Source organism: Chlamydotis macqueenii, chromosome 1 (genome assembly GCF_036417535.1).
Source record: "Chlamydotis macqueenii isolate bChlMac1 chromosome 1, bChlMac1.mat, whole genome shotgun sequence".
NCBI lineage: Eukaryota > Metazoa > Chordata > Aves > Otidiformes > Otididae > Chlamydotis > Chlamydotis macqueenii.
Genome location: NC_141556.1, coordinates 14,651,843 through 14,669,893, shown reverse-complemented (window position 1 = coordinate 14,669,893; position 18,051 = coordinate 14,651,843). Strand labels below are relative to the sequence as shown.

At 43.7% G+C, this 18,051-nt stretch overlaps 1 protein-coding gene across 2 annotated transcripts in view; it reads right to left on the bottom strand.

Moving 5' to 3' along the window:
- Positions 1-474: 474 nt before the first annotated feature.
- The window catches only part of LHFPL3 (LHFPL tetraspan subfamily member 3), a 247,942-nt gene continuing 230,365 nt past the window's right edge, over positions 475-18,051 (bottom strand). For both annotated transcript variants that reach the window (XM_086746188.1, XM_086746179.1), the window contains one exon: positions 475-3,221. Coding sequence is in view for 1 of the 2 variants with exons in the window: in XM_086746179.1 (XP_086602305.1) it covers positions 3,193-3,221 (29 nt within the window). In the remaining variant the exon portion in view is untranslated. The remainder of the gene's footprint in view (positions 3,222-18,051) is intronic.

The following is an 18,051-nucleotide window of genomic DNA, read 5'->3' as shown; positions in this document are numbered from 1 at the left end:
AACCAATTTCTGAACTTTGCTGTGTCCTCCAAATCACTTGCTTGAGATTTCCAATCTATTTAGGAATAACTGAAATGTATTGCCTATAAAAATGAACAGGACTTCAGCATCCTACAAACCTGGCAGTTCTCTATTTAATTAACTCATAAATTATGTACCCCCTCCTTTCTCTTACAATAAACTAAGTTTTATACAAACAAAGTAATCAGGGACTTTATATTGTTGCCCATGTATATATGTGCGTGTATATATATAGTCAGGTACCAGAGAGTGGAGATAACTTACTAACAAGGGGTCTTATACTGTGCCTTTGACCCATGCATACAAACCCCTGCACTCATTGAGGAATGAGGTTTTGCCTGGACTTTACATACCTCAGGGATCTGTGTAGGTACAGGTGTGCAGGAGATGGCCAGGCTTGTGTTTAGGAGGAGGACAGTAATCCCGAAACAGCAGCCGTTACCACAGATGAGCTGGAGAAAAGCACTATCACACTTTATTTTAGTATGCTACAAAATTCGTTGTTGAACTTTATTAGGTACTTTAATACCAAGCATACTTTGAAGTAACAAAAATTATTATTGTTATTACTTTTTAGAGAAAATCAGGTATTTCAACAGTTTTCTTTACAGTTTGTTGACTTAAAAAAAAATTACAATTGACAAATTACAATGGAGTTGGATGGGAAAGCGGTAACATTTAAAAAGATAAAACATACTATTCTTACTGAGTGAACATTTAGTGATGCACATCCTGGTATGTCTCCCCTTCTGACTGTGTACAAATGGTACATTGTCACTGAGCTACCCTGGCAGGGTTGGGAGGTCTGGTGATGACACTTTTTTTTTTGCAACATTTGTGTATATTTAGAAGGGGCTTTTAAATTACACAGTCACCATGATGCAAAACTGGGTAGTCCATAACAAATAATATAATACAGAAAAACCCTGTTTTGGTGATTTCTTGGCAGCAAAAGTGCTGTGGCTGCAATCATTTGGGACAGAGGTAAATTGAAGGAGCAAATGAAGATGATGATACAATAGGACATCCAGATAGCAGACCCTTTCACAGGCTCTTGAGGTGAGAGCGTGGCTGTGAGCCAACGAGAGCAGTGAATGAGGACAGGCTTCATCCAGAGACCATTCAACAGGGACTCCTGAATGAATGCACCCAGTCCTTAAGGATGTGCGTTGTCCAGCTGACACTGGTTGGACTAATCACAGATTTAAAAAACCTGTCTGAAGTGGGACCTTAATGAGTTTATGCAGCCTCATGTGTAAACTACTTGAGTTTTACCCTCCATCCCCTTCAGGTCAGTAGCAAGTACCAGGAAGTAGCAGGTTTATGGTAGCTGATTGATTTGGGTGGGATTGTTGACCAACTCTAACACTCCCTCTGAGTCAGAGAGTTTCCTACACACAGTTACAAGAGCAGATCTGGATTAAAACCAACTGTTTTTTAAAAATGCTGCCCAGATTCACACAAAAATTTACTTGGCAGACATCCACATCAGTGTGCAGTCTCTAAAATGAGCAGTGCCACACTGCTATCTTGGTAGTTAGGTAGAAGAGTTCTCTAATTCCTTGCATTTATTTATTGACAGTTTGTGTAAAGATAATTTTAAAATAAAACTTTTTTTTTTCTGTTCATGCACTAAATTTTGGGATAACTTGTGTTGTGCAGCCAATAGTTAAAAACTAGTTTTAACTCATGTTTTACTCATATCTTCAGTGTATTGTATTATTTGGGATCAACTTTAACAATTAATTACTGTTTTAGCCATTTCCCCCCAAGAGCCAAAGAATGAAGCAACAGGCTTAAAAAATTATGAAGAAATTAGCATTGCAGTGTTCATTTGGGGCTGGATTCAGCTGCAATATGCAAGAGACAGGGGAAGAAATGCAAGGAGCAGCGTGCTCTTGTCTGGTCCTGAGCCAGGAGGAGACACGTGCCATGCTGGGAGGTACTGGAGAGGAGCAGAGCAGAGGTGGGCCGTGCTTCCCTCCGTTGCTCTGTGTCTGATGCATGGCATCCAGGCCTTTCGCTTTCTTCATACCCTGTGTCTCCCCATTTTACCACTCAGTGGCCTCTGGAAATGAAGGTGGCCATGGGGAGCAACCCACTGAGCCCCTGCGGATGGAAGCACCTCCCCCAGCAGTGGCCCGGGGCTCCAGGCACCCAGCCCTCACGTAGCTGTTTGCAATGTGTATTTGCTCACTAGTCTCTTAATTTATGTATTGAGTATAAGGCCAGGAGGGATTGTTAGATCACCTCGCCTGATGGGCGTTAGCACGAGCCAGAGAGTGTCACTCGGTGGTTACACGGCAGGACAAGGAAAAGAATAGAAATGCCCGTGCAGCGAGCAGCTGTATGTTACATTTAAGGAGTAAATTACTTTCTCCTATTAAAAAAGAAATCAAGCGCTTTTATTTTGTCACTTCAAATGCAAACAATTCTAAGTGTCTTGGGAAATTATAGTAACATGATATTCGGTCAGACATATCTTATAGTATATATGCTTCATAGAACTATGATATAGGTCAGAAATAATTTTTCAGTCGTAAGTTTGTTACAGACAGAGATTAATTGGAACACATATGCAGTAAAAATTGAGAAGCTTTACAGTTTTAGTCAACTTATTATACAGCGAAGTAAATGAAGTGCAGCAATGTAGCAGTAAAAGTTACGCTTTTTCCACTAGGTGATGGAAACATTGAGAGAGTCTATTTATAAATGCTAATTTAAGAGACAAGTCCTATCAGCTTCTTGGCTACTGGGATTGGAATAGTCTGGAGTTAACTGCCTCTCTACTGTGAAAGGTTTTAAAGCTTTTTGATTTCTGTCTGAATAAAAAAAATGACATTTACAAACCTCTTCAATGCATATATATTACATATGTTTATCTAGCAACAACTACACCCCTTTTAATTTATTCCCCAAATGTGACTTTTCATGCATGTCTTCTGGATGCTGTATTCAGCAACAGTTTCTAATGAGCTGGTGTGTAATCCATGATTGCATTTCTCTTCTGAAAATCACTTCCACGTCTGGCTGATCTATGGTTAGAAGGTGGTGTTTACCCATCAGGCGTTTTTGCACTCGTCAGTGTTCTTCTCTGTCGGAGGCCCTTTCCCAGGCTTCTTCCCATTTTAATGTTGATGTACAAAAGCTGTTATTCGTTTTGTTTTGTGCTCATTCTAGTGAGGATTGGCTTAGTAGGACTGTGCAAAACAGAGAGAAGAGAGAAGCTGGTTTACTGCCAGCAAACATACAGATGTTCACGCTGTGCTTGGCTCACGGCGAGCCTCTGATCAATATTCTAATACACTTCATTATTTGCATTTCCATTTATCACTAAACCCGACAAGATTAATCTTCATATATGACAAGGATTTATAATCTGAATTCTTAAAAATCAGTTTTCATCAGCTGATTGACACGAGAAGTCAATATAATGGGATTGTTTCATCTAAAGTTTGAACAATATAAAAACAAAGACACAATGCGTATGGGGCAAGAATGACATTTGTGAGATGAATATCACAAATTGACCTAAAATCCTGACATTTCTGTTCTATATCAATAACTTCTTTCACTCCCGTGAGCACACAATCCACATTCATAAACCAGATAAAATAATATCTTGTGTTAAAGATGGAGCAGACCCCAGTGAGGACAGAGGTGTTTTCAACCCAAACTCTCTCTTAAAAACTAATTCTCACCCATCCACTTGCCATGTACTGCAAACAGAGCTGCGTATGCAGAAGAGCGGACACTGAAGAAGGCGGCTTCCCTCTCCTCACTGGAGGTGACTGCCTGTAAGTCTGCACCGGAGGGGGCAGCACATGGGAACAGGGGCTGAATGAGAAAGTCTATTTACAGGTACCCACACACATGCAAATATAAAAACATGTCTATGTTTGGCCTTGAACAGAAGGTTCTTGCACCAAATAAGCTCTGCCCTTTGCCTCTTGTGAAAGGGTCATTGGTCATGGGTTCTACAAGCTGCAGCCTAGGGGAGAGGACAACCACCTTCATCACAACCCCACTTCTGTGATCATAACTCAGGGGCCTTTGCCGGAAACTGCTGGAATGCAGAATGGGAGGGAAATCACAATTTTTGTGAACATAAAAGAAAAATAACTGATTTCATTGTTCATGGCAGTGAACCAAGAGTTTCAGAACTAGAAACTCTTAAAAATGTTTGTGTAAGAAGACTGAAATATTTAATATCCCCCCACACGTTATGTGGCACAGCCACCTCCCATTCTTACTGATTCCTTACATGCCTTGACTCTCATGGTTACCTTGATTTGCTGATAATTCACTCAGGAATGCCAGGGAGAGTGATGCCCTGGACCAGAATGCCCAGACCTGAGAACTCGGGATGGTGGTACCATGAACCGGGGAGCCGGGTGGTGGCCAACCCTTCTGCTGCAGACCCTGGGTTTCTCCTTTCCCCATCAACTTCCAGCAAATTGATATTTTTCAAGCAAGGTTTGTTTTGGGGGAAAATTTCTGACTTGTTATAGCCTACACGTGTTCAACATGTATCCGTAGCCCCGATATACTTTACAAAGAAGACACTTTTAATTGATGTTGCTGAGACTAGAAAGTAGCAAGTAAGCTGTGCAAGAATCATAAGGTGAGCTAAGGAGGGTCCTGCAGAAGACGAATGGATCTGTTTTGCTTTTGTCAGAAAATGACTATGCAATATAGTGTTTGCTGTGGTATCAACATTTTTATGATGTAAGTACGTAGTGGGACTGGTACTTTCCAACTGTGAATGACAAACTGTCACTGATAACTCTGTGAGTTTCCTTTCCCCCTTTAAAACATATTTGTGATAAATAAAATCTATTATAAACTGTCTGAGTTGGGAATTTTGGTGTATTGTACTAATATGATTATTAATGTAATTAATATGGTAATTATTACTATACGTGAGTAGCACTAATAAATAAAAGAATAGAAACAAAAAGCGCTTGAGCCTCCAATCTGTTTATTTGCTAAGTGATGTGTTGGTTTTTTGAGCCTCTTAAACAATTCATAGTTGGTAAAACTGAAATCCAGGGAAAGCCAAAGTTGCGTGGTGAGGAGTGCGTGCCCTGATACACCTGTGCACAATCTAAACTTCATAGAACTGAATGAGCCATTTCTTTCAATTATTTTAAACCATACTTTCATGTGCCTGTGTTGTTCAAATACTTAACAGTGCTTATTGGATTTCCAGCAGTACTCAGTGTTGGGGTTGTAACATGCTAAAACCTTTCAGTTCTTTTGGCAAATTTTGCACATAGGTGTTATACATATGGAAATGGAATTTAGTAAATGCTAGAGGTGCCCAGTTGATAAGGCAGAAATAAGTCATTCACATCCCACATCCCTCAGTCCGTTCTGTGTCACATCATAGGCTTTTGACTCCTTGAAGTTTTTTTTCTTAGGGCTACTTACAACTCTTTTCTAGTGCTGTTGCCTAGAAATCAGTTAATGAAAGCAGTCTTTGTGAAAGCCCTATTACCCAAACCACCTAGGAGCTCTGCTGTTAAATTCTCTATTTAAAGACTTCAAAGGCTGCCTGTTAGGCTGAGACCCTGACAACACAGTTATTATTCATATTTGACCTGTTCAATTAGGGCAGTCACTTCTGTTGACTGCAGAGCTGTGGTACAGTCACCCTGGGAGAGATTTACAGCATTTTAGTATTTATGTACATTTTCAGAGAGAGGCCACTGGTATTTCTTTGTTTTGAAGATGAATCATGGTGAGATTTCCAGGTTGCTCCCTGCCAAAGTATAAAGCACGCACTGAATTTCAGATCGTCCCTTACATGGTGTTACTGTAAAGGCAGTCAGATGGATAGTAAATATACAGAGAAGGGCAGATGTTTTAGGTCTGAATGTATATTCTCTCCAGCCATCATAGGTTGGAACAGACCTCCAAGATCATCAAGTCCCACCGTCAACCTAACACCACCATGTCCACTAAACCATGTCCTGAAGTGCCATGTCTACACGTTCTTTGAACACCTCCAGGGATGGAGACTCCACCACTCAGTGGTTCACTTTACTCTTTCAGTAAAGAAATGTTTCTTAATATCCAGCCTAAACCTCCCCTGTCACAACTTGAGCCCATTTCCTCTTGTCCTATCACTAGTTATTTGGGGGAAAAGACCCCAATCTCAAGACTTTGCACCATTAATTGTCACCAGCCATATTTATACCATTTCCTTTGCCATTTATTTGACTGACATCTAGAAAATAACACCTTTCCAAGAGTTAATCTTTTATTGCTGTCTCCAAACACACACAGTTACTGAACTAGAGAGCAACTGGCAGTCATGGTCATACCAAAATTGTTGCTATTCAAAAACCACATCAGCTGGCAGAAACCCGTGGGCTAATGGAGTACCAGAGAGTTCTTCCCAGTGCCCCGCCAGTGTTCCTCCAGCCTAGAGAGCTGCTTTATCTCTCTTGAATGCCGGCGCTGTGTTTGGTGTAGCGGAGGAGATGAAGGAGGAGAGAAACATTGCTGCTGAAGGTCTGCAATTTGCAGTAGACATGCTGAGGCACCTTGGATAACATTGCTGCCCAGGCAGTAGCCCAAAAAAATTTGGACAAGTTCAGTTTTAATGAGGTGTTTGGAGTTCTAGCCTTTCTGCTTACGATCTGGGTCAGTTCCTTGTAACCACAGGTTTTGTTGCTTCCATCAGGGTTGGTGCAATGCTAAGCGTGTTAAAACTCTGCTTGCAGCTACTGCACCCCAAAATTCAAATAGCAACATGTATTCAGGACCTGGGCAATATCCCGATGTGTGTAATTAAAAGACATGAAAGGCAGGTAGATGCCCAGCTGCATGGGGCAGTCACTGTCCCATCTTCTCTTATTTCTTTGAAGATATTCCCTTTAAAACATGTAACAAAACCTATTTGAGTGGCCTGAGAGAATGATTTTGTTTTCCATGTGATGAGAGAGGAAGAATGTGTATTCCCATTTGCCTTTAAATGTCTGTTCCCATTTGCCTACCTGCTGTGGGTGCCTTTGCCCTCTTGATGCACTGAGCATCCTTTGTCCTGGTACCGCAGGGAGGTGCTTATGCATTGCCCAGAGAGCCATCCCGGGGCAAATACTGTGAGCCAGCCACCAACTCGGGTCCTCTCCAAACTCATGAGTCCTGGTGATCCAAGCTGAAACTCTAGCATGTGTTTTGGAGATGCTGCCCACAGATCACCCTGGAAATAGTTGTGTGACCAGGAGGTGAATGAGTTGTGCTCTCTGGTGCCTACCCCTGCACGGCAGTTTAGACACAGGAAGGAGGGAACAAGGCTGCCCTATGGAGGTGGAAGGAAGAATGGACATCAATTTGCTATCAGCCCTCTTTCAGTGTTTGACTGTTTACCATCTTTTCAACAAAATAAGATAAATGACCTGTCCACACCAGAGCTGCCTAAGCGTCTTTCCTCCTCCTCCTGGCAAACCAGCAGGCAGGATCTGGCAGCTGCCTGCTCTGCCGTCACTCACAGCTCCTGATGCTCTTCTGAGAGCGCAGGCGTGAAAGAGAGCACACAGCAAACCTCGAGGGGTTACTAAAACTTTTAGAAAACTTTGGGATTGAAATCCCATGATGGTTTTGTCCGTATGGCATTAGGGGAGAAGCACATCTCAGCAGAAGGGCTTGTGAGCTGGCTCTTTTGCTGCAGCGCTTCCTTGCAATAAAATAGAATCAAATCACATCAAAACAACAAGATTTTTACCGGTTTGGTGTGCAAGCCCTGTGAAACCAGAGCTGAGTGGAAACAGGCCACGGGCTGTAGGAAATGTTTCCGAGGCTGTAGGAAGTGTTTCCAGGGCTGTAGGAAATGGTTTCAGGAGCATTTGATAATTTTCTAAATGCCCATCGAAAGGAGGCCCAGGCTGTTTTGCAGGCAGAAAGCTCAGTTCATAGCTGCACAAGAGCATTTCTAGCATCGGAGAGGAAAGTTTCAGGGCCACAGGGGCGATGACGGCTGGAGTTAACCACTAAGCAGACAGAATGCCATTTTATTAGACATCCTTTTCCAAGGATGGAAACAGAAAAATGGCTGAAGGATCCAGTCAGGCCAATTTTGCCAGGTTGCTATGTATGGAGTGTCTGTGTATGACATACAGCCAGACAGACCTTTGCCATCAACAGCTCATACACTGCCATTCACAGGAAAAAACCCAGTGCATTGGCAGACCCAAAGCTACACTTCTTGCACACTTAATGCTGACCATTGGATGAGACTTGAGGCCTCAGTCTGAGATGGACAAAGTGAGGTGTGTGAACCCTGGACTTGTAATTATCCTGCACAGAGTGACTGACAGCATGCATGGACACACAAAGAGAGAAGCTACTGCCCACACATGGAAGATAATCTTCAGCCTGAACTATCACATTATTAGGCAGTTGTGGATTAGTTGTTTTTAATAGGCTATCTCGCCTGGGCACAGCTTGAGGACAGATATTTTTAGTCCTGTTGGGGTGTGCAGTTGTGTACCAAGACTGCCCTTATAGGGGAGCAAATGGCTTTGCAGAAGGTTGGTCTAATATTTCACCCCCAGCCCAGAAGGGCTTAAGTAAAATAAAATCAACAGCTTAAGGGCTGACCAGCTTGGGTGTAGAGATGCGAGGAGCATGCCAGACCAGCGGGAAGGCATAAGCCAAGCTACGTATGGCAGTCAGCTTAGCTGCTCTTGTCAGCCTGACTGTGCCTGCGGGAGCAGATGAATTTTGACTGGAAATCCCAAGAAATAGGGTTAAAGCAGCTTAAAGAAGGCACCTCATCAGAGCCTGACAATTTTACTATTTGCAAGGGATCCTCCTTCAGCTACTCCTAAATATAACCCAGTGGCAGTGACAGGCTCTGAAACCCCAAATATGGGCAGACTTCAGGCTTTCATGCCACCCTGCCTACTCCCGGCTTGAGTGGCTTTCCTCTGGTTTGAATGCAGCTCCAAGGATACAACATATGTGTATGTGTTGCTGAGAAAGACAGGAAGAGAGCGACAGGCAGAGGGAAGAGAGACCTATCCAAGGATGGAGAAAGTCGTAGCTGTCATCCCTGTCATCTGCTGGCACCAGTCTGGGCTGATGGGAACAGGGTTCCCTCAGGTGATGGCTCTGCTACCCATGTCTCACTACCAACAGCTTTTGGGTCCCTCAGCTGGACGGCTTGGTCCTGCACCTTGGTACCTCCTGAGTAGGCACAACCACCCCTCTGCTACCATCACACACAGCGCAATGTGCCCTGCACAAGAGACGAGGTTGTGTGTCCGCTCGAGGTGGGTACCAAAACACTGAGATGTAGTGATCAGACCCCGCTGAACAGTGGGCAGTGTTTATTCTGTTTCACTATTTGCTCTGTGCCTGTCAAGAAAAGGAAGATTTGTATCATAATGAACAAACACAGCAAAAAGCCTCCTATTCCTTCGCCTAAAGGGTTTTCTTTTACTGTGGAGCATCACGGAGATGCTCCTTCCTCCGGTGGTCCCTTTCCAGAAGGCTCATCAATTTGTCTTTTGTACTTGGTGATGTTTCTGGTAAGTTTGGGATGGGAGTCACGTCTCAAGACAGGTTTGCTGGCATGAGAGATCTAGTACGTTGTTGGAAGGACTGGAGAGAGGCTGAAATGCCTTCATCAATAACGTCTTTCATGTGAAGTAGCTTCCTGCTTTGCAGAGTTGTAGACTCGAGTCAAGCAAAATCAGTTACTTGTTGTTCATCCATTTTTATTTCCTCTGTGTGGTTTGCTGCAGTCTTTCTTTACCCAGATGGTCAAATAAATTGCTGTCACTAAACAGGAGTCCCTGAACAGTGATTCCTAAACTCTTCCTGTTCTTTAACTGCTTAATTAGAAAATATTTTACTTTCTTTATATTCTGCACGTTGGCTGGTGTTGTTTTCCAGTTTCTCCCCTGGAACCCAGAGGATCTGTAGGTATTTTTGTTTGTTTTGCCAGCCTTCAAGCTGTGTGATCAGACTGCTCAGAAAGATCTGCATCATCTTTATTTAACACCTGTTACAAACTTTGATCTGTACTTACGTACTGAGAGCCCCACTGAGGATCCAGCCATGTCAGTGGAGGTACCTCCATAAGGTCCTGGGCAGATCAGCCAGAAAATATTTGGATCATCATTGTATACTCTTACGGTTTTTCATTTTGTTATAACAGTTTATGTCTAGCTTTATTAGCTTTGTATATTCCAGGAGTTTTCTCATGCTGTGCTGGGTAATGTTAGAAGTTAACGTTGGTGTATCTTCAGTCTGGAAAAACAAATCTTATTGACAGTGATATCAACCCTCTACTTGTCCAGGCTTGGCCATCAGGGAGGGCAGAAGGCTGTGCCCAGGGCCAGCGTGGGCTGCGGGAGGCTGTGAGCAAGCCAGAGCTTGGGAAGAGCCGGTCACCGATGTAAGCATGGTGCTCAGGCTTCACGGTTTGAGTCTGCGTTTCTGTGCAGCAGAGAGAGAGTAGGAGTTTGGCCCTGGGAGAAAGCCAAGATACTGAAGCAGATTCTTGAAGGTGCCAGCCAGGATCTCTGCGTAAGGAAACCGCTACGATGGGGCTTATTTTAGTAGTGTGAAAGAAATGGAGCTCTGCTCTTTTTTTTTAACAGATTGAATTTCTCCAAATGATTTCCCAATTTGTACAATGAGTTTTTCCTCCTACCAGAAAGGAACAGCACCGTGACAGTTCTCTGGCTGTTCTGGCATGTTAAAATGATATTTATGTGAATGAAATTCCCTGAAATAATGTGCTGGTTTTTAATTATAACATAATAATTAACAGGTCTACAAGAAGTTCAGTTTAAGTGTCTCAGAAAGCATAGTAAAAGATATCAGTGCTGGTGAATCTTAAATGCTGCAGATTTATAAAAACTCAAAAAAATCTGCTTTCTTTGTGTGAAATGAATGACCCTGTTCTTCAGCCAGTGCCGAAGCTGTGTGACCTGGGAGCACGGCACAAATCCCGCCCGCTTCTCTGCTGTGCAAATGCACATCCAGGGATTTCCAAAGGTTTTCCAGACTTTCTCTTTGTAGGGACTTGTGCTGGGGGGAAGAGAAAATTTGATGAGTGGAGTGGGCTGGGACTGGGAGCGGGGCTCTGACTGCTGGGGCTCACTGTGGAGGGGAAGGGTCCCGGAGCCGGATGGCTTCATCCAGAACACCTCTGGGGCAGGGGCTCACCAAGGCAAAGCTGTGGGTCCTTCACCCTGAGCACAAACTCCTCTCAGAATGATTGGCTGCTGTAATGCTAGGTCTCAATCAAAACCTGCTAAAGAGCTGTGAACATTGATCCCATTTCTGCCTCTGTGACAGGCACAGTTGCCAAGTTACGTGTTTATGGGAAACAGAAAGATAACAATCTGGAGAAGCTTTAGTCTGAGGTTGCAAAAATGCAGCTTAATGATTAGCTTACCTGAGCATGGGAATATTAATTAACTGGCTATATAGTCTCTAGGCAAATAGGAAATATTTGGGGCGGTGCCTAAAGGCCCATGATCATTTCCAAAGCTATAAGGTTACATGTCAAACTACTGAAAATATCTCTGTGGGATTAGGTGATATTCAGCTAGAACAGGGGCTGGATTTGGGAGATGGCAAAGCCAGAGTCTAAGGAGAGGACGAGGTTTTTGGTGACCGCCATCCATCATGGAAACTTGTCTGATGTACAGCAAGGAGCCTGTTGGATGCTTATGGTTCTGCGGGCATTGTTTCAGTCATCTTCCCTTTCCTGCAGGATTGCTGCAAACCTGATTTATACAGACTATGGACAATATATAAGGATTTATTATTGCTATTAATTTATATTATTCCCTTAAACATTTTTCTGAGTTGCTGTAGGAGTGTCAAGTGCACTCCTGCAAAAGGAAAAGAGGAGATTCCTTCCCTGAAGAGCTTTCAGCACAGAAGACAGATTGTGATTAGCAGTGGAGAGAAAAAAAAACCTTCACAGAGAAGGAAGGCATGGGCTGGGTTACGAAATTGCCAGCTGAAAAGTGTGCAGGAAAGCAGGCTGGTCTGCAGCAGCCCTGAACAAGGGGCCTGGGTGCAGTGTCCTGGTCGTGCTCCTTCTCCTCTGGGTCAGAACAGAAAGGTGACAGCCTGGTGTATCCAGCAAGCCCTGCAGTTTTAGGCATACGAGGCTCAGCAACTGCTACGCATATGAAATGGCCATGGCAATGAAAAGAGCATCACTCCCAGTGTTGCCTTCCTCCTGCCTGTGGGAGCCCATCCCTGAAGGGAAGCTGTTGGTTCCCACCTCTTCCCACTTCCCACAGGGGCCTGGCCTCCACAGGTGTTCCCTGTATGCTGTCCTTTCCACCCGGCATTGCATCACCTCCCTCGTGCCACCTCACAGATGTTTTCTGCTCTTCCCAGTGTCCCAGTCCTGGTGACTGATCCAGTACGTGACGTCATGATGGAGACAAAATAAATAAATCTCCAGGTAATCTGTCTGTAAGCATCTCAATACATCCAGTGTTTTCTAGCCCTATCCTTGAGGCCTGTCTATGTGAAGGCATGAATAGAGAAGCCTGAACTGTATGGACTTCACATGTAACCTGTGGTGTCTCTTGCAGGAGTGGGAAGATCATCAGCGGTCTGAAGGGCATCCCTTCCTACAAGCTCCCACTCCCCAGTGGAGCCTTCTGTGGCATCTGTGTGGTGCTGTAAATAGCCCACCTTATTCTCTTCTCTGGAAGGATCACACATCATACAGCATAAGTTGGCTCCAGGGCTTAGAAGCCTTGGTGGCTTCTTTCTCCCTTCCTCCCTACACCTAATTCACACACACACATGGACAATTTTCCATTAGTTTGGTTATTCCTACTAATGACCGTAAGGTGATTCTTGTGTAAATGCCACCTTTCTGTGTAAGGGTGCCGTTGCCATTGTAACAGCAAGACACATCAGAGCACTCTCAAGAAGCAACCAGGCTGGTGGAAAACACTAACAGGGAGGGGGAGAAACCTCACCCCATAATCTCAAACCAAAATCCAGTTTCACCAGAATTTGTCAGAGACAGCAGTAGTTCAGAACAACCCAACAGATAAAGAATACATAGATTTGCTCAGGAATGAAGCTCATCTCTACAAAAGGGGAGAACTTAGACAAAGAGAGAACGAGTCTGGTCTGCACAGTTACATCCGCAGAAGCAATCCCTGAGGAGCTGTGCCATAACGTCTTTCCCTCCACCTACAGCCTTTAGTACAGGGGTTAATGCATCATCCTGCTGTGTAGCTCTAGGAAAGCTACACCCTCCCATCTCCTAAAGAAGTGTTTTTTGTCCATCTTTCCCTCTTGTTTTCTTCCATCAGGGTATGGCCCCGCAGCGAGTGCCGTGGGCCAGGTCAGCGGTGGGAGCATGGCAGGTGCTGCGCATGCTCTCGGTGCTGGGCTGCTTGGGGACTCATACCTTTGCTGGCCATGCTGAGGCTACCAGGGCTCAGGGTCATGCCAAGAGCCCATCGCTTCCAATGGACGCCCGTGATGTTGACTTTTCAGTGAAAGTGCTGCCTGCATTTGGTATCCAGCACCAACCGAGATATCTCCTCGGTGCTTAAATAATAATGATGGATTTCTGCTCTGGAGTGATAGCTTGTGTTGTGCAGCTGGGTTAATGTATGTCAGCTGTCATCGTCCTTGTCAGCTGCTGCTGTCAGTGAGCGGCAGATAAGTAAATCTGTGATGATGAATATCCCAGAGAGAGCAGGGATTAAATATTTCATCGCTTCAGACACTGAAACATCTCCTCATTTGGAGTCCTTTTCTAGCAGCCACATCCTCTCAGATCACCTCAGCCCTGGAGAAGAGCAAAGACTGCCTGGGTTTCTGAGACTGCAGGGCAGGGGATCGCCGGCAGCAAAGTCCCTGCAGCTGGGCAGAGCCAAATTTAAGAATAAGCAGGAACTCAAGGGAAAAAGAAGAATCTGCCACTGCGACATGCTGCGGAGCACCCGGCGCCATGGATCAGGGACCTGTGGCAGTGTGGTGGCTCGCTCCGTGCGGGCAGCACTGTGGAAAGCATCACGGCTGTAGTCAGGTAAATGTGGTTGTCCCATGGAGTTCCCAAAATGAGGGAGAGGAGCTTGGTGGTTGCTCCTACAGCCCCCTGCAGCACTGTGTCCCCCTCCTCTTTATTCTCCAAGGTGTCTCTTAAAACCCATTCCCTGCAAAGTCTCAGATTATCAATCGCTCAGAGACAGGAAAAAATGCTGTCATTCAGATCTCTTCACTTTCCCAGGTGTTCCTGGTATTGCCCACAGGAACCTTATATTGAAGGGATTTTCAGTGCAAAATACCAATTTGTTGAGACTGAGGTTTTCTTGGGTTCTTGTTTTTATCACATTGAAGGAACTATTCTAGGGGGATGTGGAAAATGAAAGAAAATGCTCTGATAACAAGATCTTGGCTACTTTGGAAATTGGCTCTTTTCCACTAACTACCTTCAGAACTAAATAAAAATGAAAATGTCTCCTTTTTTTTTTTTTCCACACCAGAAGAGAGCAGAGACCCATCTTGTCAATACTGCTGATGAAATGAAGTCCTTGTTTTACAGAAAGCCTTAAATAGCCACAAACCTTCGCAAACCAGGGAGATGCACAAACATGAGCTTCTGAAAAGTCTGATTTCTTCCTTATTTACCTCATGTTTCCTGAGAGCTAGAGGTTTTCTTTGCAATTATGAGGAACAGAAAGGTTTGTTTTTTTTTTTTTTTGAAAGCTGTGATTCAAGTGTAACATGTGATTCAGAGCTGGAACTTGGAAAAAAAAACCAGCATGAGCAGTCGTGACATTTCTAAACCTGTAGGTAACTGCAGAGGCATTTAATCTTCATCTTTTCCTCCTCCTTATACAATCTAATATCCTTCCTTTGCTGGGCTTTTTACCTGGACAACAGATATACAGTATCTTCCATATGGGTGTGTTCCTATATAGGTCTGTGGTTCCACAGACTCTGGCATCTGAGGACTCAGTAGCTGGACCCCAGCAGAAGACAAGTGTTCAGGCTTTGCAGGCGGATCTTTCTGCTTCCCTGTTACATAAGGTGCCAAAATCAGTATTCATCTGTGCATTGCTAAGTAGCACCATTTCTGCTTTTTTTTTTTTTTTTCATTCAGGGAAAATATAGTTTGTGCTGTCTTCTTGTAGCAAATTTTATGAGATGCATTTCCCTCAGGCCCCACAGAATAGAATTTGTTCTGTAATAAGAGACCAAGGTGTTTTAATTGCTTGTTGTAGACGATTACCTGTTAAAGTTGTCTGAAAGTGTGACACCAATAAAAAACTTCTTTTCTGTTTTGCTTCCTTTTACTTTAGAGCTGTCAAATAACTTCAACATCTAAGGATAAAACATGACAGATGACTCAAATATGTGACAGGTCATAAAATATTGATTCTTCATGTTACCTGCTAATGAAACACATGCCGGAGTGGGTGAAACTTCTTTAATTGGGATTCCTGACTTCTGACTGTTATAACCCCAGTTTAGGCTGCAGTCCAGAATTATGAAGTAATGAATTTGGTCCCAGGAAATGCTACAGCCTGTAAATAAGGAACCAGTTTTACTTTTCTTAAACTAGTGCTTTTTATCTAGGCTCCCAGCCATGTTTTCTCTTACAATCTACATCTGCTGGAAACCCTTTTGGACCTTTCTGGTTCCTTTTTGACTGAGTAGAGCCAACTCAACTCCTAAGATCATATGATAATGAGAAGCACTGTAGATCTATCAAGGACTTCACATTGGACTTTTTTTTTTTACCAGATAAGAACCTTCTCTTGATTATGTATGAAATAAATAAATCATATTTACTGGATTATTTTTCAGGATTTTGGAATGTCCCTGGTTAATGTTATATTTTTAGCCTTTTAGGTACTTTTCAACTAGGAAAGACTCACAATGGGCTTTCTTGTCTGGTCCTCCATGAAAACTGGGTCCTTTTTGCCTAATGAATGCATCATTTGTTGGCTGGAGCTCAGTGTGTAAGATCTTTTGGCAGCAAGAAGGAGATGCTGCCTTACTTGAACATACCTTTCAAGCAAAAAGCTGGAAAATAATGTTCAAAATTAGATTTGTAATCTCTGTTGAGCAGGGGTTGTGTCTCATACAAGTTCAGGGGCCAGAAAATATTGCAGTGCTTCTGCAGTGAAATGGTGGCAGCTGCCAGTCTCCTGACTTGAGCCTGTACAAGCAGACCTGTGTCACATCTTCATTTCTAAAGCACTTCCCTGTCTGTGACTGAAAACTTCTCACAGGAAAGTTAATACCATGCCTCTAGTGTGGTGAGCACCCTTTCTAACTGTGTAACCATGGGCTTTCAATGCAAAGTTATCTGGGGCCAGAAGAGCCCCAGTGCAAGGACCCGTTGGAGACTGGCAGATATTCAGCCCTGAGAGCAAGAGATCTTGCAGTCTGTCATGGTCTGTGCTGCTGCTGAGGGGGAGATCCCAGCTCTCTGTAACTCTCATGCCTGGGAAATTAATGGGCTCACAGGTACCAAACTGGGTCCCTACTCCAGGTGGGATGTATGACGCAGAGGAGCAGATGTGCTTTAGGATATTTTATCAGAAGCTGAAGGACATATCCTCTGTGTGGCGTGGGTGGGAGGCAAGTTATTCCATGATGCACCATGAAACTCTTCCCAGGCCAGATCCAGCCCCAGCAGTGCTGGGAATCATACGACACCTGCAAGTAAAAATACTGCTCCTCATCTGAGGGAGGGGACCGCCAACATGGCCAAGGCCGACAGCAGGATTCAATAGCAGCTTGGCAGCTAGGTTGCTCCCAGGTGTCATTTACCACATCTAGGAGATTTTAACGGTGCAGCTAGACCTTGTGAGTATATGCCTCTTGTTTTAGGGCATCTGTGTGTAACCAAATTACCACGAGAACTGGCACTTTCACAATACTTCACCCAGGAATTAAAATCAGGTAAGAAGACCAGTCCTTGTATCACAGCAGCCCCACCAATGCTGGATTAAATGAAAATAAGTCTATTAAAAGGATAGACAAGTATTTGATGAACACTGGCTGATGTAGCACCTGTGTGCTTGGAAGGTTATCTGTTTTCCATTTACACAAATCAGTCTACTAAAAGACTTGAACCATCCCTTCAAGTCTTGTCTCTGGTTTTCACCATTGGGGCTACAATCTGCAAAGCTTTCTCATAGCATTTAGGAAACACTATTTAGATAAACTGCTATGAAAATAAATGTAAAACTTGTTGGAAAGACATACTTTTAGTGGTGACCAGTGGTTCACTGCCCAACTGAAGGACTGCATTTATTATACTTCCATGAGAATCTGTATTAGGTCTGATATTGAAATATTTTCATTAACCACTTGGATAATGGAATAGAGGATCTCCTCCTCCATTTGCAGGCGAGTTATCCAGGAGGGGGTTCAAGTGTGTTGTGTGACAGAAACAGTATTCAACGTTTATAACGAATCAGAGAAGTGGTCTGAAAAAATAAAACACAATTGATTAGCAATATGTGCATGGGCAGAAGGAAGAGTTGCACAAAATATGTTAGGGACCAACTGACCACATGAGTTCATGGGGCCCTTCTGTTGTGCAAAAAGAGAAATGCCCCACCAGGATGTGCAAGCAGGAAAATTTATCTGCAAGATGTGCAAAGTGACTCTACCAGGCTACTCAGCCAGGCCTTGGCTGCACAGTTGGTTTTTGGCACTAAACTTGGCACTAAACTATAAGAAAGAAGTGGACCTACTGGGTAAAGACAAGAGCAGAGCAACAAGATGGGTCAGAAGCCTTGGAAATCTTAATGTAAGAGAAAATATGGGTAATTGAGATGTTTAGTCTAGAGGAAAGGAGGCTTACTGGATGTAACACTTTTAACTATGAAAAAAGCTGCTGCAAAAGGGAAGGGAATAAATCATTCTACCTGGGGATGTGACAAGTAATGGGCTTAAAGTGCAGCCAGGGAAATTTAACGGAGACATTAGGAAAAGCTTGTCTATGATAAAGGCTGGTGGCCAGCAGAGCAGATACTGAGACAGGAGGGTGGG